The sequence below is a fragment of the Cavia porcellus genome, unplaced genomic scaffold (genome assembly GCF_034190915.1).
Source record: "Cavia porcellus strain 051 isolate PalLab524CR breed Dunkin Hartley unplaced genomic scaffold, mCavPor4.1 scaffold_1, whole genome shotgun sequence".
Taxonomy (NCBI): Eukaryota; Metazoa; Chordata; class Mammalia; order Rodentia; family Caviidae; genus Cavia; species Cavia porcellus.
Window position 1 is genome coordinate 40,424,855 of NW_026947484.1, and position 24,194 is coordinate 40,449,048.

At 37.7% G+C, this 24,194-nt stretch overlaps 1 protein-coding gene across 5 annotated transcripts in view; it reads left to right on the forward strand.

The window, feature by feature from the left end:
* Positions 1-24,194, forward strand: part of Togaram1 (TOG array regulator of axonemal microtubules 1) — a 93,143-nt gene that overhangs the window by 3,736 nt on the left and 65,213 nt on the right. For all 5 annotated transcript variants that reach the window (XM_063247021.1, XM_063247003.1, XM_063247007.1 and 2 more), the window contains exons 2-3: positions 17,451-17,607; positions 23,952-24,086. In XM_063247021.1, the coding sequence (XP_063103091.1) occupies positions 17,451-17,607; positions 23,952-24,086 (292 nt within the window). The remainder of the gene's footprint in view (positions 1-17,450; positions 17,608-23,951; positions 24,087-24,194) is intronic.

Genomic DNA, 24,194 nt, shown 5'->3' on the forward strand with positions numbered 1-24,194 from the left:
AATTGTGTATTTTTCTTGCTTCAGACCTGAAATCAGCTGTTTTTTGCAGTTCTAATTCTGCATTTGTAGTAGAAGATGGTATTTAAAGACCAAAGTCTGAGTACAGATTTGCTGATTGCTCTTTCTTGCCCTTGCTCCTTAGTGAACAGAATCAGGGAGCACCCCACACACAGTGCCTTTTTTTTTTTAATGTTCACATTGATAGCGTGGATCCAAATCCAGTAGTGCAGGGTTCTTCCTTATTTTATTTCATTCTGTGTTCTACTTACAGTCCCTTTTCCCACTATAAAACTTTAGTTCTCAATAATAGTCAGTTACATTTGTATGCTGTATTCTACAGTACACACAAAAAAATTACTAGTAACACAGCTCAGATTTTTTTTTTGTACTTAGAATTACTCCACGTGGTTCTGTTTTCAAACTTATTATAAATTCTTTCATCTGTGTGATTATGATTCAAATGGTGTGATGAAAGGTGAATATCATTTCCTAAGTGTGGATGGGTCTTGGTGAATTTCAGACTGAAGGAGTAGCATGGACATCAGTTTATGAAAGGAATTAGCAAATTAAAAATAAGAGAATGGGAAGTTTTTTGCAAAAGCTGCCACAGTAGGTCTAGTGGTAAGGAGCTGAAAGATGAAACTAGCAATATGAGCAGGAGTAAAATATGAAGATCATGTTTTATTGTTCTACATCCTAATAAACCCATTGTAAGTTGAAAATATCATAAATCAAAAACATTGAATACACCTGACCTACTGATCCTCACAGTTTAGCAACCCAGCGCACCATAGAAAGAATGGGCTCTTCACCCTCCTGATCCTGGCTGATTGAGAGCTACAGCCCGCTGCCACCATCAGCACTGCTAGCCCAGGAGAATATAAAAAAGTGGGGTTTCTACTAAATGTGTATTGTTTTTATACCATGAAAAAGGAAAAAAAATATCGTCAGTCACAGGCTGTACATAATGAATTTGGACTTTTTGCAGTAGATCTCAAACAAATTGAAATAACCTAAGTGTTATCATTGGTTCCTTTCAATGCCAAAATTTGCAGATTTTTAAAAATACATTTTTTAGATTTGTATAGTCTGGTTTTACACTTATTATTATGAATTATAAACATTACCTGGCAGAAGGTGGTTTTCTGTAAGCTCTAATTTTAAGACTGCTTATTATATGTTAGGTCTAAGTGGCAGAGTATATACATAGTATGTAGAAGATTCTGACTAGGCAAGGTGACTCATGCCTATAATTCCAGTACTCAGGAGGCTGAGGCAGGAAGGTCACTGCCAGTTTGAGGCCAGCCTGAACTGTACCATGAGTTCGAAGCCAGCCTGCTCTCTAAAGCAAGACTCTTTAAAACAAAACTAACAGAAAACCAAGAAAATTCTCTTATTGGTTAAGACAATAAGAACCAGTAAGTGCATTTTTGAAATTTCAAATAGTCATATTTTTCATTTGAAAGACACTGTGGTGAAATAATCCTGGAAACCCAGGTCATAATGACTTGCTCAGAAATGGTCTGTGGAAATTATCTTAGTGATGGACAGAGAATGAATATATAAATATTTGTATATGTGCATCATTTTTATATGTTTTGCACCTTTAGATCCATACACTAATGTTATTCGATAGGCTAGATAGATGACCATCAACAGATGAATGGATAAAGAAAGTGTGACATCTGTACGTGATGAAATGCTGTTCAGTATAAAGAAGAATAAAGTCAGGTTACTTGCAGGAAAATGGATGAAACGAGACTATAGGTGAAATGTGAGGCGTAGACAGTTAAATATAGCCATTTCTTTTATATGAGAAGCCTAAAATAGAGTAAAACAAAGGAGAGATGATTGGAAGCAAAAAGGAGAACTTGTTGGAAGTGGGGAAGGGAGCGAGAAGGCGGGTGGGAAGGAGATACAGGAATGGAAAATTATTGATACGCAGTATACGTGTACTAGTCATCCCACTATGATGTGTTGCAAATATACACTAATATATACTAATTAAAATAGTTTCACCATCCTACAATCCTCTGTGCCATGAGTGTTTATCCTTGTTAATCTTGTACCATCTGAGCCTTTTACTGTCACCATAGTTTTTCCTTTTTCTGAATTTTACTATATATACTAATCTTATGGAATAAGGTGGGAAGTATTCCTTGTAATTCTGTCTTCTGCTTAAGACTACAGCAAATTGGTCTAATTTTGCCCTTAAATGTGTACTAGAATTCACTAGTACAACCAACTGAGCCTAGTACTTTGTGGTTTGGAAGGTGATTATTTATTTGCCATCTTTAGAGACTTAGGCCTGATCAAATGGCTTATTTTTCCCCTTGTGAGCTTTGTCAGGTTGTATCTTAGAAGGAATTGGTCCATTTCTTCCAGGTTATTAAATTCGTGAGGATAGATTTGTTTATAGTTTGCCCTTACTCTTTTAATGTCTATGTCATCTGTAGTGATGATCTGCCTCTTTCATTTCTAGTGTAATCTGTGTCCTCTCTCTTCTCAATGAATCTTGCCAAAGGCTTATCCATTGTGTTGATCTTTTCAAAGAGCCACTTTTGGGTTTTAACTTTTTTTTCATCTCTTTATTTCCTATTTTCATTGGTTTTCTATTGTTTCTCTTGGTTTTTTTCTTATTTTGGGGTGTAATAAACTTTTTCTAATTTCCTAAGACATATATAAGCCTAAATGATTGATTTTAGATCTTTGGTTTTTAATATACATTAAATTCTGTGACTTTCTAAGCATGGCTTTTACACATCCCTCATATATTCAGGAATTATATTTTACTTTGTTTCCTTTAAAATATTTTTAAAGTTCACTTGAGATTTTTTTGTTTGACCTATATAATTTACAAATGTGTTATTCAATCTCAAGTATTTGAGGATTTTCTAGCTCTTGCTGTTTGGTGGTCTGAGAGCGCATACTGAATCATTTCTATTCTTTTACATTTGTTAACGGGTATTTCATTGGCCACAGATATGATCTGTATGGTGAATGTTCTTTCTGAGTTTGGGAAGAATGTATGAACTGTTTTGGATGAAATCGTAGGTAGATGTCAGTTATATCCAGTTGATTGATGGTGGTTGAGTTGGAGTGTTTCCTTAACTGATTTTTTTTTCCTGCTCTATCTGTCTGTTTCTGCTAGAGGGGCAATGAAGTAAGTCTCCAATTATAGTAGTGAATTAATAGGTTTCTCCTTGCAGTTTTTTCTCTCCTGTAATTCGACATTCTGTTGTTACATGCATTCACATTAAAGAGTATCGTTTTCTTGTATTGATCCTTTTATCATTATGAGATGTTCCTCTCTCTGATAATTTTCCTTACTCTGAAATCTGTGTTGTCTCAAAACTAATACAGCTTTATCTTCTTTCGATTAGTGTTAGCATGGTCATTTTCCATCCGGTATTTTTTGTTTTTTATTTATTTACTTTTGGTTTTTTAAGACACAGTCTTACTGTGTAGTTCACACTGGCCTTGAACTCAGTTGTGGCCCAAAATGATCTCAAATTTATAGCAGTCCTCCTGCTTCAGCCTTCCAAATGCTAGTATTATAGGAGTGCTCAGTTTATAGGCATGCACTACCATATCCACCTGCATCTCATGATTTTTGTTTCTTTTTGTTTTTTTGAGACAGGGTCATACTGTGTAGTTCAGCTACCATGATTTTTGTCTATAGCTATCATTTTTTACAGTATATAGCTAGGCCTTTTTAAAAATTTACTCTGATAATCACTTTTTTAATGGGTATACTTTAAACTCTTGATATTTAACATGATTATTGATATAGCTGGATTACTGTCTACCATATTTGATGTTTTCTGCTTTTTCTTTTTTTTTTTTTTTTGTCTTTTTCGTTTTTATCGGTACCGGGAATCGAACTCATGACCGCCTGCTTGCAAGGCAGGTGCTTATGCCGCTGAGCTAAATCCCCAGCCCCGTTTTCTGCTTTTTCATTACATTATTTATACTTTAAGTTTCTTATGTAAAAGAAAGCATGTGTTTTCTGATCATATTTTTTGTTCCTTTTTGTCACCTTTTTTTTTTTGCCTTTTGTGTTTTTGAGTATTTTAGAGATTATTCTATTTTCACTACTTTCTTAGTTTATCAATTATGCTTTTAATTTTTACTTTTTTGGTAGTTTGTCTGTAGTTTGCAATGTACATTTATATATCCCCACACATACACATAAACATACATAAACAATTACATTGTTCTTATTTTGAGCTCTAAATCAATTAAGAATAAGAAAAATAACTCTTCATTTTACTTTCATTTGTTCTTTCTCCAGTTTGCTTCTTTTATTTATAAGAAGCCAGGTTCCTGACCTGTATAATTTTCTTTTTTATCTGGAAAATTTCTTTGAACATTTGTTATGAGACAGGATTTACTGGCAAATTTCCCCAATTTCTTTTTGTCCTTAAACATTTTTAGTTGTTCTTTACTTTTTTGCTCTGCTTTTTGAGACAGGGTTTCACTATGTAGTTCTGGCTGACCTTGAACTCACTATGTAAACCCGATTGGCCTTGAACTCACAGGTATTCTCCTGCCTCAGCCTCCTAAGTGCTAAGATTATTTAGGCATGCACCACCTTCCCTCCCCCCAGTTTATTTCACTTTTGAGGATAATTTTCCAAGCTATAGAAGAATTCTAGGTTGGTAAGGTTGTCTTTTTCCTCTAAACACTTAATATTTCATTCCACACTTCTCATTTTCATGATTTCTGAGAAGTCAGATATTATTATCTTCCCTTGTCTACAGGAAAGGTTCCCCCTTTCCCTTGTGCCCCAAGTTTTGCTTTATCTTTCATTATCTATAGTTTGAAAATGCTAGGCCTGGCCAGATGTCATAGACACTGGGACAGTGAGGCAGGAGGATCATTGTGTCTCAAAAATAAAAAATAAAAAGGACTGGGAATGTAGCTCAGTGCAAAAGGCCCTGATTTGTCCCCACCACCACCAAAAAGATACGCCTCTCTATAGTTTTTCTGGCATTATTTTGGGTTGATGTCTTTTGAGATTTCTGGACCTGTGGTTTGGTTTGTGACATTAATTTAGGGAAATTCTCAATCATTATTGCCTCAGTTTTTTTTTATTTTTTCCTATTTGTTCTTCTGAAGTTCCCATTACATATGTGTTACATCTTTTAAAGTGTTCCCACAGGTCTTGCACATTTTCTATTTTATTCTTTTTGCTTTTCACATTTGAATGTTTCCATTGTCATATCATCAAGCTCAGAGATTCTTTCCTTAGCCATAGCTAGGTATTTGGTGAAAGGCATTCTTCCTGTACAGTGTTTTGTTTTTTTTGTTTTTTGGTTTTTTTTTTTTTTTGACCTCTAGGTTTCTTTTTGGTACTCTTAGGGTTTCTACCTCTCAGGTACATTACTTGTCTGTCCTTGCGTGTTACCTGGTTTTTCCATTAAGTCTGTACCATTGTAGTTTTTTAAAATAAATTCTGGCTCTAATAATTTAAGTCTTCTTGGTATACCTGACACATTCTATTGGTTTTTCTTTTCATTCTCTTCAAACTGTTTTCTTGCCATTTAATGTGCCTTGACCTTTTCTGTGGATATGCTATACTAGATGAAGAGGAGTTGTGGTAAGTAGGCCTTAAGTACTGTGCTGCTAAGGTGGAAGGGAAAGGAAAGCATTCTGTGGTCCTGTAATGAGTCTCAGTCATCTGGTCATTTTGATCATTTGATGTTTCTCTGTGGTTAGACTGATATTTACTAGTGCTTTTCCACATACTCTTCCTAAAAAGGTGGGTGTGGTGGTGCATACTTGTAATCCCAGCCCTGGGGAGGTAAGACAGGACCAACACTGTGAGTTCGAGGCCAACCTGGAGTACATAGCTAGACCCTGTCTCAAAAACAACAAAAATCAACACCTTCCTCCTTCGGTAGCACAGAAGGGCTAGAGGGAGACTTCTCTTTTCCCATGTGAAAATCAAGAGTCAGTTGGAGGTAAGTATTTTCCTTCTCCCAACAGGTTAGGCTCTAGTAGAAATAGTTTCTTTTGAGTTCGATCCCTAGTATCGATTAAAAAAAAAAAGTTTCTTTTAATGGCATGCCTTGTTAAAAAACAAAATGCTCTTAGTTACACATCCCAAAATGGTTACCTACACACATAAGAGTGAGGGTTCCCCTGTAACTTGGCCCTGCCCCTCGCATTTGTTGGTATGGAGCCTTTAGCAATTTGTCACATTATAGTTCAAGTTTTCTTACTCTAGGTTTCCTGCTCACAGGTTTGCTCTATAAATTGTGGTTCTGTGTATCTACTCATTTGTTCAATTTTGAGGTTACAGTTTGGGTGTTGACCTCACTTCTCTGATGGATCTGAGTAAAGTTTATTCATTTGTCAGTTTGTTGAACGTACTCGTTTTGGATGGTGTGATTTCTTCCAAGCTCTTTATATGATATGGTGAAACTCAGAAGATTTTTTGTTTTTTGGGGGGGGTCTTTTTTCCTTTTTATCGGTACCGGGGTCGAACTCACGACTGCCTGCTTGCAAGACAGGCACTTACGCTGCTGAGCTAAACCCCAGCCCCCAGAAGATTATTTTTAAATTTTTATTTATTGTCCCAGTTTTTTCCTCTTTGATCAGTTGATTTCCCCCAGTACTAGGAATTGAACCCAGGATCTTGCCCAAGCTAGGCAGGTGCTGTATCACTGAGCTACACCCTCAGCCTTCCTTCCATGTCGTAAGGACACTCTGACACTAAAATTATTTCCAATATCTTCTCAGATTTTTCAGGAAAGGGCATTTATCTTCAAAGATGAGCTCATAAAGTTACAAGTCAAGCCAGAGTCCTTGAATACTCTAATAGATTTATATATTTTAAATTTTATTTATTTCCTATTTTAAACGGATATAATATTGCTCTAGAGCAATAACAGAATTAGTTTAACATGTAAATCTTAGGCTACCTATTGCTCAAATGAAAGTAAAAGCTGGAACAAATCTCCAGAAGCCATTAATGATTGCTTATTCTAAAAATTAGACATACAGGTATAATAAAATCCTCACTTAACGTAGTTTCTTTAAATGTGGACATTCATCTGTGAAACACTTATCTGCTCTTTCTAATGTGCTAGGCATTATTCAAGGTTCTAAATTGAATTTGATGATTATAATACAGTTTTTAAAAGTCATTTCATGTTAGGACCTGTTTTAAGTTTTCTACATATTTTTTATTCCATAATCCTCACACATTTTAAAGGAAGAATTTTTATCCCATTTTATCGATAGGGAAACTGAAGTACAAAGAACTTTTAAGTGCTTTTTATGTTTCCCTGACCCTAAACAGTGGAGCAAAGGTTCAAGTTTGGTAAGTGTGACCTCATAGCACAAGTTCTTGTGTGATTTATTATCTGTTTATCTTAATGTTTCCATGTATCTGAGTTAATTTGTTTACTAAGAGCATTTTTGCCCCATTAGTAACTCAAGTACTTCTGTATCTTTAAAAATTTTGTGATTTATAGTTCTACTTCCCTTAACATTTCATCAGAGGAATTGCTGATTCCTTCATCCATCTTGCCTAAATCATTGTGTGATTCTGGGATGGGGCAATTATTAAAAACCACTTCCACCCTCGTCAACTGAAAACATCCAATTACTAAATTGTATTAGAATTCATAAACTCGATGGCTCCCCTAACCAAAACATGTTAGAGAAATAAATGCTAGTTGAAGCAAGTTGTATTTTCTGAGAAAGGGAATAGCTTTGTCTAATTTATGTTTTCAGAAGTGAATTCTAGTGTCTTTGAAGGGAGGTTAAATTTTGTCAATGGATGTGAGTAAATTCCATAAGCTCTTATTTCCTACCCCCTCTCCCTTTTTAATGACTTTGAACCATGCTTCTTTTAAAAGTGATCCACAGCAAGGTATGTTGGGATAACTCCCTTGTTAACAATATAACACTGAATATAATACTTTAGGAATATTGAGAATGTTATGAATTGTAAAATCTCAGTAAAGTTAACTGAATACCATGTTTAATAGTTTTGTAGTCCAGTTTATACATTTTTTAATAATTCATCATGAAATACAGTCAAGTGAAATAATTGTTGGGTCAACTATACTGCTTCAGAACTGATCTGAGGGCAGATGTGATCTTGTAACCCTACTCTTCAGATCTCAGGTAGTCGTTCGCCTTTTGTTTCATGTCTGGCAGTAGCTCCAACAGCCTTCAAGATGAAATGCTAATTATTCAGTAATGACTCCTCCTGTCCTCCTGGTCTCCTCACTACTTCCACAAAAATTGTTGTATCTTGCCCACTTGCTTTTAACTGTTGAGTCTTCTGGCCTTTTTTGTATGTTGGTCACTGCCTGGATCACCCTTCCACTCCATCCCCTGCCCCTTTTTTTGGATAACGTGTTTCCTACATTCACTCTTCTTAGGTCTTCTAACACATGTCCCATCTCACAGATGTAAAAATCAGATTTTTGTGCTTAAAAATTTATAGCTTTCTTAGAAAGACAAGATATTAAAATTAAAAGATAGACCTGGAGTGGTGGCAGGAGGACACACAGTCAGGAAGCTGCAACAGGGGGATTGGCATGAGTTCAGAGCCAGCCTGGGCTACATAAGTGAGACCAAGGCCAGCCTGCACTACAGTGAGAACCTGCCTCAAAAATTAATTAATTAAAAGATAACAGCAATATTTTTTTTCCTTTTGAGACAGAGTCTTGCTATATAGTTCATGCTGGCCTCAAACCTAATAACAGTCCTCCCTACCTCAGCCTCCCAAGTGCCGGTGTTACAGTGATGTAACACCATGCCGAGTCAACAGTTTTTTTTTTACCAGAGTTAGTATCAAATTATTTACAAAAGTAGTAGTTACCGTAAGAAGATCAGAGAAGCAGCACTCAGCCATTGCAGTTGCCTGGTCAGGGCATCTGCTAAGTCATTCCCCAGCAAGAGAAGCCGCTGGTGTCCTGAACCATGATCCACTACGTGGTCAGCCGTTTGGCCACACACCCATACATCTCGTCATAGGTCAGCACCCCACATAAAATAGTGCCCTGTTTGCCAATCCTGAGCTGTCCAAGGCAGCAGCCAGGGTGTCAACCCCTACAGACAGCTCAACTCTGTGTGCACATGTAGGGGACTTCGTTCATGCATCACAAGCAACCACATTGCCAGCAACTCTGCCCGTTGGCTTGACCTGCATTTCAGTTTTAAACCAGAGTATTTCTGTACTGGGCTGGACAGTGACCAACTGTCCTTTGTGGGCCTGGGCTATGGCTAGACCCATCAGTATGCCAGGCATCAGCTGGAGGTCCCTGTTTCTCTTCTGCATAGAGACTAAGGGTCATGTCCTATAGTCCATTCTTCCAAATGGTTTCCTGTGCCATGTACGTCACTGGTCTGAAAACCATTGCCATTTTGTCTGCCAACAGACTGGCTGAAAAGGAGGCCTGCTGTTGGAGGTACATCCCCTGACACATGAGGGTGGAGGCCTGTGCCACCAGACCCCAGGAACAGGAAGTCCATGTCCTACCTAGCACTCTATCAGGTATTTTGTCTGCACTTCCACTGTCTGTTGCCCCATGATATTTCCACAGGCATGCAAAACGGCATACACCGATACCAGCTATTTCTGAATCAGGGAGTACCGGCTCTTGGCCCCATTCCACAACTGTTTCCAAGACCCAACAGGGTACTTCCATTTCCCCTTTGTCATAAGCCCCAGCTAAACCCAACATCAACTATACCAACTGTAGGGCTAAATGACAGTGTAGGGACAATAACTCAGGGGGCTTCCATCTGCAACTGCCCCTTAGTCCTGAAAAGCAACTTTTGCTGCATCTGTCCAGTCCCATTCCCTTCAGGTCACCTTTAATGGCAAAGGGAATTTGACAGACAAGCCAGATACCTGGACCTTATCTTCTTTGACAGCCCACTCAGCCAAGCCAACAACGCTTCTTTCAGACTGCAGAGGCTTTCAAATCTGCAAGGCAATCAGAGGCTAACATAATGTCATAAATATAGTGGAACAGTGACACAGAGTGTGGCTTGGTCCAGGCAGCCAAGTCCAGGGCCACCAGATCATAATGCAAAGTTAGGCTATGCAAATAGCCTCATGGCAGCACCCAAGTTTATTGTCCCCTGTCGTGTCCTGGGCTCCACTTGGCTTAAAGAAATTTGCATTCTATGCCTTGTAAAGCTTTCCAAATGTTCTAGTTCCTGGTATAGGCGGACTGCTTTTAATCCGTTGAGGCTGGGAGAAGCATTTCAGCAGCAGCTTCCCAGGGCCTCTCCCTCACTGTCAGGCACTGTTCCGAGACACCAAAGGGAACGCTCACTTCTTCCTGCCTATCCCATTTATCCTGCCAACTATGCCACTTGTCAGGGCAAGTGAGGTCCTCAGGGAAAGCATGTGAAACAGAACTAAGCAACAACAGCAAGCAGCAACACCCTGCATTTTATTGTCTAGCTCATATATGTTAGCCATTATCAAGTTTTCATTCTTGTGTCCTGACTTAACCGTGTAGTGCATTCATATCTGCCTGGTGCTAAGTCGTGGTTCCATAAGCATCTCCCCACCACTGTGCACGCCTGTATTAGATGAGCAGGGGGTCGTGTCCTCCGGTGTTCTCAGGTGCCCTGAGCTTTTTTTTTTTTTTTTTTTAATTTTTTTTTAAATTTTATTTTGAAAGTATACAACAGAACAAGTCAGAATAAAGCCAACTAAGTGAAATTGGTACAGTGTACAGTGAAATTGGTACGCAACTTCACAGCAGGTTACCAGGATAACAGTAATAGGTATCACAGTATATTTTGTTATCTTTATTTATTTTTTTTTTTTATCGGTACTAGGGATCGAACTCATGACTGCCTGCTTGCAAGGCAGGCGCTTATGCCTCTGAGCCCAGCCCCTTTTGTTATCTTTATAATAGTTGTTCTTTCAGTCATGTAAATCAAAATGAGATGAAATATAGAACACTATAGAACTTATCAAAATAGAATATTGAATAGAGCAGTACCATTAATCAGAAAAGAGCAAAACAGTAATAAAAATATTTGCCTTCAAAGAAATGGTAGAAGGAAGTCCCCCTTATTTGCTATGGTCAACCTCCCAGGAGATGCTCAGATTTCTGGTTCCCATTTGCTAATGGGCGGGGGGGGGGGGGGGAGGAATAGGGGGGAAGTGGGATATTTGACTCTAGGCCATGTAGCAGTAGGTTCACTATTGCTTAGCAGGGAGGCAGGATGGTCATTTGTTTTCACAGCGTTCTCAGTTCCAACATGGCGCGGATCTCAGGAAATGCTGCTGGTTCTCCCCCTGGAAGGGCTGCAGTCGGCCAAACCACCACTGCTTACCAGGGAGGGGAGGTGCTGGCTTGGCTTCCCAGTGTCCTAAGTTCCAACATGGCGGGGATCTCAGGAAATGCTGCTGGTTCTCCCCCTGGAAGGGCTGCAGTCTGCCACCCTGCCTCCGCTTACCAGGGAGGGGAAGTGCTTGCATGGCTTCCCAGAGTCCTAAGTTCCAGCATGGCGTGGATCTCAGGAGACAATGCTGGTTCTCCCCCTGGAAGGGCTGCAGTCTGCCACCGCTGCCCTGAGCTTTGAAGTGCTCTTGAAATGACTCCCCCACACTAGACTATCAAATAAGAAGTTACAACTAACTTCTGGATCTCTGCAGATTCTATCATAAAAAGACCTTGGGAGATTGGCAAAAGGGTTGCATAACAAAATGAATTTAACTTATTCTTTGGTAAACACTAAGGCCGGTGTTAAATATGAAGTTGTTGTCAAAGATTCAGGCCAGTTTGATGGTGCCAGTGGGTACTCCTTGGGAGGCTTAGGCAGGAGGATCCCTGCAAGCGTGAGCTAGACTACCTAGTGTGTTCAAGACCAGCCTGACTCACATAGCGAGACTCTGTTATAAAAAAAATAAATAAATAAAAAGACGATTCTAGTTCTGTAATCATTACTTGATGGGGGTTAAAAAAAAAAAAGAAAAGAATTTCTCCAAATACATACTGAGCGCTTAAGAACAGGGTTAAGAGAGAATACCTTTGGAACAGGCAGAAGTCTAAAATGACTTAAAAACAAAATTTGGGGGTTAGCAGGAAAGTGTGTGTGTTTTAAAGTTTAAAAAATGAAGATGTGGCCTCAAACTTTAATGTGCATATAAATTCAGGATCTTATTAAAAATACAGATTCAGGATCTTCTTAAAAATACAGATTTAGGGGCTGGGAATTTAGCTCAGAGGCATAAGCGCCTGCCTTGCAAGCAAGCAGTCCTGAGTTTGATCCCTGGTACCGATCAAAAGGAAAAAGACAAAAAAAAATACAGATTTAGATTCAGTTTTTCTAGAATGATGCCTGGGACTACATATCTAGTAAGCTCCAAGGTGTTGCTGCTGCTGCTGCTAATCTGTAAATCAATTATGCAGGTGAGGATCTGCTATTATTGGCTTCTAGATTCTGTTAAATTAACAGCAATCTGAGAATGAGAAATAAAGTGTTAGGTCTTTGAAGAATGTGGGAAATATTTAGAATACTTAATATGAACATATTTAGTAGGGAATCAGAAAATCAGAAAAAGTAAAATTTTAAAGTCAATATGACCAATGTGAATTTAATCCTAGAACTTGAGGTTTTCCTTGGGTGTTGGATTATTTTTAATAAGTAGCCTTTAATTTTCTTTTAAAATATTATTGAAGCTGAGCTGGTGGCACACACCTGTAATCACAGCACTCAGGAGGCTAAGGCAGGAGGATTGTTGCAAGGTTCAAAACCAGGCTAGGCTACAAATTGAGCTCAAAGCCAGCCTGAACTGCATAGTGAGACTTTGTCTCAAACAGACCAAAGTAAATAAATAAATGATTGAAGTGTGAATAAAGAAACTTTTCAAGTGAAGTTTGTTCATATCATAAACAGTGCAGAAAAATCCAAGTCATGTAACTAAACTTACCTTTTCCTTTTATCCATGAATATACATTTCATGTACATTTTTATAATTGCAAAGTGCTAAAAATAAGCATATATATTAACTTCATCCAAAGATATGACCTTTAACATGTCTATTTTATAGTTTACAATGGATAGACAAGGATAAATTATAAAAATATTTGGTAATCATGATTTTGTATTTTATCTTAATTAGAATTGTTTAAGTCCTAAAGAGTTTTAAATTTTATAGCAATCTAATTATTTATTTATTTATTTATGTATTTTTGTCTTTGAGATAGAGTTTCACTATGCAGTTCAGACTGGCCTTGAACTTACTTTGTAGCCCAGGCTGGCCTCGAACTCGCAGCTATCCTTTGCTCCAGCTTTAATGTAAAATGTTTAAATTAACTTAGGGCCTGAAAATTATAAGCTATAGTAAGCATTATAAGATTTATAACATTATAAGAATTAATCATTTTATAAAACAATTATCTGTTGTAAACTTAGAGAAAAATTTTGCAATTTTATGCCATATTTTGAAAAGAAATGAGGTTAATGTATATAACTATAGAACCACTAGAGTAAATTAAATCAGTTAGTTGTTAGTTAGTTTTTTCCTAAGAAGGGTAAGTTTGAGATTTGCCCAGTTGTATCATATTAATACTTAGGTGTACGTAATAGTAAAATCCAACAAAGAGAAATACTATTGTTAAATAAGTCTAGTATTGCTGGAGAACGATCTAAAGTAGCATTATATAAACTTTTTCTATACAATTATGTCAAATAGTAAAACATTTAAGGGCCCCTTCCCTTCTTTGTCCAAATGATCAAGGTCAACATTTAAACTGACAGCTAACCTGTGTTTTTCCCTAAATTTACATCTTTTGGCCAGATGATTTTTTTCCTTAAAGAAACAATATATAATAAGCTTAAAAAAAATACCCTAACATACTACTATTATTCTTATATACTAATTCAAAGAGATTATACCACTTGATTTTAATTTTGGAGGAGGGGGACTGGGGGTCAAACTCACGACCTCAAGCTTGCCAGGCAGGCACTTACACCACTGAGCTAAATCCCTGGCCCAATTCTATCTTAATTGATTAGTACTGTTCATAAACAGGCATATCTGTTTGGTTTTTGAAAAAGTATTTCATATTCATCAAATGGAAATTTTTATTTTTTATACAACTTAGAGCAGTGTTGACAAACCTATGATTGTCATTGAGTCTCGTGGTTTTAAGTATATTTCTACAAATTCTGTAAGGTTCTTCCCTTGAGAGCAGAATTGCTAGTCCTGCACTGTTTGTGTGTGTATTGATTTAGTAGCTTAGGTCTAACCAAGTGAAAGTAGTTGCAGAGACTTCAGAAACTAGGTATAGCAGTTCCCTTGCTGATGGCTCTTCCTCAGGATACGGGCAGCCCTCTGGAGTGGCAAGGACCAGAGGCCAGTAGCCACAGGAATGGTCTTCATCGACCCTCCAGTCTCAGCAAAGCTAAGGTGGACAGCCACCAGTGTCTCTCGTTTGCAGCCTCAGAGACCTTAACCATCCAGCTAAGCCACTCAGCTAGAAACATCCCCCAAGCTACTTCAGAGTGCCTAAAAGGCAGAAAGATAATTGCTGTTTGTTATTTTAACATAGTATATTTTTAAATAATTATACAGCAAAAAAAACTAACAGATTGAGAAGTGTGTTTCAGTGTCCATACCCTATACAGGAAGTTGTCTTTAAAAGGCTAAACTTGGAAGGAAAAAGAGATAAAGAGATTGAAAATGACCAAGAGATGTTATATGCATGTGCCATATTACAAACATGCACTAGGAAAGAAACAAATTCTACTTATGGTTTGGAAAACTTTAACTATTGAATGTTATGAATTTATTTTCTTTTTAATTAAGTTTATTGGTACATTTTTAGATACACTTAATTATCACATTCATTATAGAGAATCTATACATGTACATGGTATAACTTGATTCTTTTTTCCCCATTCCCCTCTCTTCCCTTAAACCTCTCTTCCTTTCTTTATTAGTAACTTTGTTTCCACTTTTTTCTTCTTTTCTCATTTTTTTCTTTTCCTTCTTTCCCCCTTCTCTGTATTCCCTTCCCATTTGAACATTTTCTTCCTCCTTCACAATGTATATTATACGTTTAGGTCCTTATTTGTACTTTCAGAGAAACAATGTAGTATTTACATGTGTGTCCAATTTATTTCACTTAAAAGAGTATGGCCTCAAGGTGCATCCTTTTAGCCAGAAATGTCTCAAACTTATCTTTCTTTATGGCAGAGTAATACTCCATTGTATTAAAAAAAACCTACATCTTTGTTCATTCATTGGTTGATGTGCATTTGAGCTGTTTTAAGATGTAGCTGTTACAAACTGCTGCTGTAAACATGAATGTGCATATATCACTGAATTTATTTTCTTCCGTTTTTGTAGACATTGGTGGCTACATTTAAAAAATGACTATAAAAAAGGCCAATAAAGAAACATGATTCTGGTGCATGAGACTATATGAATTTCTAAAAATATTTAATATTAAATATGAAACTTGGTTTTCAATAACTATAAGGAATTAAATTGTTCAGTTTTCAGAAACTTCAAAAACTAAAAAGTCTGAGTTATAAGATGCTCTCAACAGACTACTTCGCCTCTTTTAAAAAAGAGGAGATTGGCCAGATTGCAGTTGATTCACTTGTATTCCATTGTGTCCTTTTAATACTACTGTATAGTTCCTACTAAACTATTTCCTCCTCCTTTCTTTGTTATGTATTTGAGTTTTGAGACAGGCCCTCAGTAAATTGTGCAGTCTGGACCCAAACTTGCAATCCTCCTGCAATCTCAGCCTCCCAGAATCCTAGGATTACTAGCCAGTGCCGTCATGCCTGACTATCTTTTGTAACATTAGCACCCAACTCTGAAAATGTATCTATTTTATACTTTATTACTGCAAACCAATATTGTATTCCCTTTATTTATTGGGATATACTGTGATGAAACTAACTTGATTACTTTTAAGAAAAACCATGTAAGGCCTCTCATGTTAATGTTTAGTACTTCCTAGAGTGTTCTATCAAGTATTTTTGGTAGCAAGACCATGTATGACTGACTTCCAGATTTTTTTTTGCAATTTCTAAGAGTGCCACACATGCATACACATACACACCATGCCCCCATTACTCCTGTCACCTCATTATAGTGTGATTCTGTCATGTATTCTAATACTTTGTTGTCTAAGCAAAAAAAATTATAAATTCAATGTGAAATATATTCCTTACTGAAGATTTTTCAGGATTACTATCATAACAAGTGGTTCGTTTTCATTCCATTGTGTCCTCTTGATACTGCTGTATAATCATAGAAATTATAGTATTGATTTGGAAAAAGTAAGATTAATCCTTTTTCATGTGGATAGTACTTATTCCACATTTGTCTTTCCTGGTTAGTTTTTGAAAGAGTTCATAGGTTTTACACAAAATATGATGAGCAACAGTGAATTACCGGAAGTATATTTGGTAGTTTATAGTTTTATAACAGACAAGTAGTTAAGAAATTTTCAGATAGACATATCTTTATTTTGTTTCATTGCTATTTGGCAGTGTTCACAATGTTGTGAACTTGGCAAAGTTCACAAAAAAGCATAACAACAAGGCTTACAGTTCACCATGTGCTAAATTTGATTGTTTCTGTAAATTAGAAATAAATGTATAGTTTGTGAATTCACTGAGTTTTTTTGAATGTTTTATAGCCGTTTGAATGTGAAATGATGCAGAAAAATTGAGGTTGTCCTGAGTACAGGATTGTGAACACTTGAATCATGCTTTCTTGAACTGTGATTAGATACATTTTCAATAAAATACCCTGCCATGATGGTACTCTATGGATCATACGGAGTTTATGAGGAAAGGACTTAGAAACCATAAAGTACTAGACATATTTAAAATGTGACTGGGATTTTTAGTTTGGTTTTGGAAACTGAACCTAGGGCCTCGTGCATGCTAGGCGCATGCTAACACTGAGCTACACCTCCAGACCCTATGTATTTGGTTTAACTAAGAGACCTCTATAAGAAAATTTGCTAAGAAAACTGTAAGACAGGTTAGCACGTCCTTTTTCATTTTGGCTGGAAGATGTGGGTAGTTTAATGCATTTGCCTCAGTGAGAACAGTAAAATAGGGAGCTTGGAATTGGTATTTACTGTCTTCTGCTTGTAGGTGGCATAGTTTGAGGTTCAGCAGGTCAGCCAGACATTCTGTTCCTCATTCAAGTTGTCTTCTCTCCTTTTCAGTTGCCAGATGTATATTGTGACATGGTAAAGTACAGAAAAAAGTTGCAGTAACAAAAAAGAAAAAAGTAACATTTCTATCTTGAAATGAATAATACTGATGGCATATCATACTGTATATGAATGTGTCATTGTATATTTTATAACCGTTTTTCTAATCTGAATATCATAATTAGGCCTAAATTATCTTGTTCCATAGATTACCAGGTAGCTTTAACACGGATTTACTAATTTAGTGTTCTTTTTTTATAGTTTTCAGCATATGATCTCATCCCATCTCCAAAATTAAAATCTTCTCAAGGAATGCCTATCAGTGATGATTTATGTTTTAGCAGAAAAAGAGTTTCCAGAAACGTACTTCAGAGCAGTCGAGACTTTCACCCAGATTCTCTTCCTGCACGCGCTTCCGGTAAGTAAACATTGAAGGTAAAGTGTTGGGGATCACAGACTATAAATTGAGGCTGAGCCTCAGAGTCATTAATGGGCTTGAGGCCATGGCACTGGCAGGGACAGAAGCACTCAGATGTGGGATGGATCTCAGCTGGTTTCTTTCATGATGCTAACCTTGTTCTTCATTCTACCTCAAGGGCTATTCCAGGAAAAGTACCCACCCCACCCCCTCACTTCTCAGTGGAAAAAACAGAAGTGGGCAGACCAAAGCAGTCTTTTGTCTTTGCCCTTCCTAAGGCACTGACCTCCTAGCCTCCCCTTTTATAAATTACTAAATTTATCACTGTTTTTTCTTCATCCTTCACCGTCCCCCTCATACAGGTAGTTGATGACCTTGGCCAGGGCCCCAGTAGTAATGGACATGTATGTTAAAAATTTCTCGAAATTTAGCCAGGTGTGGTAGCTCACGCCTGTAATCCTAGCACTCAGGAGGCTGAGGCAGGAGGATCGGAGTTCAAGACCAGCCTGGGCTACAACGTAAGCTCAAGGCCAGCCTGAACTGCCCAGTGAGACCGTGTCTCAAAAAGACTAAATAAATAAATAAACAAACTTTGTAGTCCTGACCATCATATAGTTTATAACATAATAGGAAGTTCAGATTCAATAAATGTTTATTGAAGAGTTGATAAAAATGGACATTTTCACGTAATTGTCACAAGAAACCCTGAAGGAGTTTCTTCTTAAAACTCATTAAGTAGCTGTGTAGAGTAATATTCATTTGATAAACCACTCAGATTTATTGAACATCTCTTGTGTGTCAACCTGAGAAGGAAGAGTTTCCATCTAATACAAATTGCATTCTGACTGGGGAGGGGCGTAGACATTGCATAAGGCCAAGCCATAGTAAATTATATAAGGAGAGAGACTACGGATAAAAAAGAACAAAGAAGAGGAGATGGATGGGAACTGTTTTGCATAATACAGTGAAAGGCAGCATTGAAGCAAACCTCTAGGGATCTAGAAAGAAAAGCAAATGATTTCAGGAAAAGGAGCAGTCAGTGCAATCACTGAAGTAGAAGCATGTTGGGCATACTTTAGAGTGATTAAAGAGGTTATGACATCTGAATTAAATGAATAAAGGAAAAGGTAGAAAATTAAAAGAGATGACAGGGGTCTTAATGCAGGGCGTGGTGGTACACATCTGTATCTCAACACTCCGGGGCTGAGGCGGGAGGAACACTGTGAGTTCAAAGCCAGCCTGAACAAACAAGGGAAGCAAGGGCTTTAATTATAAGACCTACTGAGCACTGAATGAACTTTAGCTTCTACTCTGAATAGAAAGCATTTTAAGCACAAAAGTGACATTGCTTGGCTTGTTTTCCAGGCTTATTTTGTGTATGGGCTGCCTAAGTGACACCTCCAGGCTACTTTTGGATCTTATGTTTAAAATAGGTGAAACGAGGACTAGGCAAAAATAAAACTAATCAAAGAGCTCCTTGTTTTAATCCTGGCTAGAGCTGATGGAGAGAGTAACCAGAACAGCAGTGAGTGTAAAAGTGATTGGATTGTAATTCTAAGATGATGTTGACAGAATTTGCTGGGACACTGGATGTGGAGTGTGTGAAAGAAGAGTCCAGAATGCTCTAGGAAAGTTACGCCAGAGCAACTAGAAAGATGTTTAATTGCCTGTGCTACATAAAGTAAATATTATGACAGTTCAGTGGACATGGTTGTTGCCATGAACCATCTCAGTTAGAAAAAAGCACTAAGGCGCTGGGCATGGTGCCTCATATCTGTAATCCCAGCATTTGGGAGGTTGAGGCAAGAGGACTGATAAGAGTTCAAGACCAGGGGCTGAAGATTTAGCTGATCGGCATAAGCACCTGCCTTGCAAGCAGGCAGTCATGAGTTCAGTCCCTGGTACCGATTAAAAAAAAAAAAGCAACAAAAGGGGCTGGGGATTCAGCTCAGTGGCATAAGTGCCTGCTTGCAAGCAGGCAGTCGTGAGTTCAATCCCTGGTACCGATTAAAAAAAAAAGGAGTTCAAGACTCAAGGAATTGATTGTAGATCCCAAAGTAGTTTGAGAAAACCACCGGAAAGAAAATGGCTTGAGCTGGAACCTAAAGAGGAAAGGCCAAGCATAGTGGGACAAGCCTGTAATCCCAGCTCCCAGGAGGCTGAGGCAAGAGCATCACAAGATCAACTTGGGCAACTATCAGCTGACCTGTTTCAAACTAAAATTTGACAGACTGGGATTGTAGGTTGGTGATGGAACATGCCTAGGACGCTGAAGACTGGTACCCCACCTCTTAAAACAGAAAAAGATGATGAGGAGGAAAGGCTTTGCAGCTAGCAGTGAGATGACAGGAACTATTGCAGACAGGAAGAGCATATAACCAAACTCTGAGATGAAAGAATTAACGTAGATAACCTGTGCATTCAAGATAAAAAGCCTTGAAATCACAGAGAATTTTTTAAAAAATCATATGGTTTAGCACTACGCAGGACCAGCTATATTCACTTTAAAGATGAATACACTTCCAGAGGGGTCATTATCACTTTTTTTTTTGTACCAGGAATCAAACTGATGATCTTGTGCTTGCCAGGCCGGCACTATGCCACTGAGCCATATCCCCTGGCTCATTATCTCCAGCTTTTATTTATTTATTTTTTTAATTTTATTTAAGGAGAAAAAGGGTACAAGTTATACAGAATTTCAAAAAAAAAAAATAGGAAATCACTAGTTAATAGATTACATATTGTCATCTTAGAAATAGTTGTTCAAGTTACAAAATTAAAGCATATAAAGTGGACATTCAAACAGACTGCAAACAGTTCTGTTCAGTGATCCAACAAAAACTCAGTAATACGGTTATCTATCTTATACGCTTAAATATACATGCAGTTATATTCTTTAGAGCACTTTCTTTTCCTCTCTTTTTTTATAATGCCAATTATACATTTTGGGTTTTATTACTCCTACAGTTCTTGTTACTTTTTTTTTAAGAGAATAAAACCAAATGTGACATAACAAAACAATCTGTCAAATCAAAAGGATGAACATAGTACATAATGAAAAAACAGAATACAGAGTGATCAACAATGGTTACCATAATGCTTCTTGTTATCTTAAAAAGAATCGCCTATATCATCAGTTATAATAAAATTGAACAAAACAGTAAAGAACAAAACCAATAAAACCAAAACATTGGAGACATTACAGGACTTCAAAAAAAGATAATAGTCAAACCAGAATGGGTATCATAGTGAATCCTATTGTCTTCACAGTTGTTGCCTATAGTCTCAAACTTGGTACTATCAAGCAAAACAGAATAGAGTAAAATCAATCAAAACAAGATGATGAGAGCAATACAGGGTTTCAAATCAAGTTAAAAGGAAATCAAAGTGGGCTACTATAAAATATCCTGCTATTTTTTATTTATTCTTGCCCTTAATTAAAAAGATAAATAAAAAAATGATAAAAAAGGAGATTGAGATAAAAGACATAACAACAAAACAGCACAGGTCAGAACATAACCATTTAAGCAAAATAGTGTTTCACCACGAGATATCCCAACATAAAAGTAGTTACCATAGTGTCTCTTTCCTTGAAATCTTTGAGTATAAATTTGTATACTGTAGCATCAAACATATCAAGACAATGTAAAACAATTCAAGAGAATGACAGTATTACGGGATATTTAGAACCAACTAACAGAAAATGAACAATGGTTTCTGTATTATCTCCTTGTCTATAAGAGTTTTTGTTTATATTATCACATATAATAAAATCTAATAAAATACAACATGTTAAGACTGATGGAGACAGAAGAACAAAAGCTTGATGGGACTTTAAAACGAGATGATATTAAATCAGCACTAGCTATTATGATGTCTTGTTTTCTCCAAAATAGCTGTTCCTACCATCCAATCTTCTCTGCCTCATTTCTGTTGAGCTCTTTTTCTGTCATTAGTTGTCAGTTTGTCTTCTTCATTTCGCTTTCTGCTCCATTCATTGTAGCCTCTCTGCCACTGTTTCTGGAATCTTGATTTTTTTTTTTTTAGAATGTCCTGCAATATTCTCTGTGGAATTGAATTGGTGGTTGCAAATTTCCCTAGTTCCTCTTTATCCTGGAAGCACCTTGTTTTTCCATCAATTTCTAGGAACAGTTGTGCAGGATATATCAATCTTGGCTGGAGGTTATTATCTTTCAAAGCTTGAATTATTTCCCCTCATGCCCTTCGTGATTTGGTGGTTTGTGCTGAGAAGTCTGCTGTAATTCTGATGGGTGTTCCCTTGTAAGTGATCTGTTTCTTGTCTCTGATGGCTTTTAATATTCTGTTCTTATATTGGATTTCTGGAATTGTGATTATTATATGCCTGGGTGTAGTTCTGTTTGGGTTGTAGGTGGCTGGGTTCCTGTATGCCTCATAGATCTGACTATCTTTACCTTTTCCCATATTAGGGAAGTTCTTGATTATTTCTGTGAATGGCCTTTGCAGTTCATTTGTTTGTATCCCTTCTTCTTCCTTTACATTCTAAATTCTTAAGTTACAGATCCACTCATTATCTTCTAGCCTTTGTGTTGTTACTTCTTGTTTCCTTGTTGTTTTTAAGAAGTTTTTCCTTTCATGCTCCCACATTACGAATCTGTCCTCCAGTTCAGATCATCTATCCTTAGTTTCTTTCAAGCTGTTATGCCAGCTTTTCAATAGAGTTTTTAGTTTCCTGGTAATCTCTTTGAACCTGTTTCATGTATTCTACATTTTCTCTATTTTCTCCATCAAACAATTCTCCCCTTTTTTTCTGTTCTTCCATTCCACCATCTGTTTTTTTCTTGGGCGGTGCTAAGCATTTCTTTAACTATTCTACTTATATCTTGCTTTATTTGGTTAAACACTTTACTTTTGAACTCATCTATGAGGTCCCGGAGATACCGCTTTATGTCTATTGGTGCCGTGCCTGATACTGCATGTTTTCTGTCCTCATTCTCCTTTGCATTTACCTTTCCTGGATCAATGTTGTCAGGATTGGGGACTGAGGACCCTTTCTTGTTGCTTCCTCTTCCCATACTTTTTGTTCCTTCCATACAGATGTATATAGAAGGCCCAGTTTCTTTCTTTGTCAGTTACAGTTTATTTGAATCGCACCAGCTAGGTGTTCCTGCTCACTGCAGTGTACTAGGGAGACTCAGACCTGAGCAGCCTATGCTGGGTCTGCCCTTCCAGGTCAGTCAACCTGCTGAAGGCTTCACTGCATTAGGGTACACTGCCAGGTGCAGGGACCTAGTTTGGGCTAGCCTACAGGGTCTTAGTCCGTGGCGTCACCCAGGTGAAGTGCTCCCCACCAATCCCGCTTGAGAGGGGAATATGTGACTCAAGTCACTGCAGCATCCTGTTCTAGCTAGTCTGCCTGGTCCCAGAATGTCCTGTATTGGAGCCTCCTAGTCTGTGGAAGGGTCCCCGCAGCTCTCACTCGCCACAGGTTGATGCAGGGCTCCCTGCCAGCTCTGCTCTCAATTCAGTTGGCTGATTCCCACTCTCAGAGCTTTCACATCTCTATCCCTGCTGTACCAATTCAGATGCAGCAGCGACAGCAGGAAATTCAAGCTGCGGTTTCCAGAGGTGCGGGTTCCAGCTTTGGCACTGAGACTTTAGCTGTTCCAGGCGTAGCACCTGGATTGCATTTCCAGTTGGTATCTCTCAGCTTAGTTTGTTCCTGGGTCGACAGGGTATATCTCCCCCTGCTTAGGACTCCCCACACCACACCATTCCTGGAATCTAAGCTGGCTATCTCAGAGAGCCTCCATAGCTGCTGTTATCTCTCCTCCATGTTCTCCAGGAAGTCCATCTCCAGCTTTTAATGACTGTCACCTACCCAGGAATAACCTTACCTGGCCACATGAGAGAGAAAGAGACCCAGGAAACATACTTAGAAACTTAGAAGAAGGCTGAGAAGCTGCAGGACCTGAGTGCTGTGTGGTAACTTAGGAAAGTAAAGAGTTCTGCAGAACATTTTGGGGTAGTATGTATACTACAGAAACCAGGAAGAAGGAAGCCCAGGTTATGGAGAAACATTGCATGGTGAGAAAAGGGAGAGTGAAGGAAGAAACTGCCTTTGTGTATATTCTTCAGTTGCCTTTTCTTTCCCTGTTTTTTACCAGTTCATTTTCTGTTCTTTAACCTATAATCAGATTTTATAGCAGTAAATGCCATTTATTCCTTTTTTGCCTGCTTGGCTAACTATATTTATGCTCCTATGATTCCCACCCACATTACACCAATAATTGTAAAATAAGATGAATATATGAAATAAAGTTTACTTTTACATTTGTGGGTTTTCCCTTTTTTTTATCCAAAAGGTACAACTGGGACTCATCAGACAAATCTTTCTGGGAAATGTGGACAACTTGGATTGTCACATATACGTGGTAAAGCTGGCAGTGTAGATTCCAACTTAGAGCTCCTGGGGACAACCAACAGCCATCACGAAAAAGGTATAAATTCCCAAGTTACTTGGAAATGAATGACTTATAAATATATTGTGGAATTGTTTTGTTTTTTTGGAAGTACTAGGATTAACCCAAGTTTTTGTGTTGGGCAGG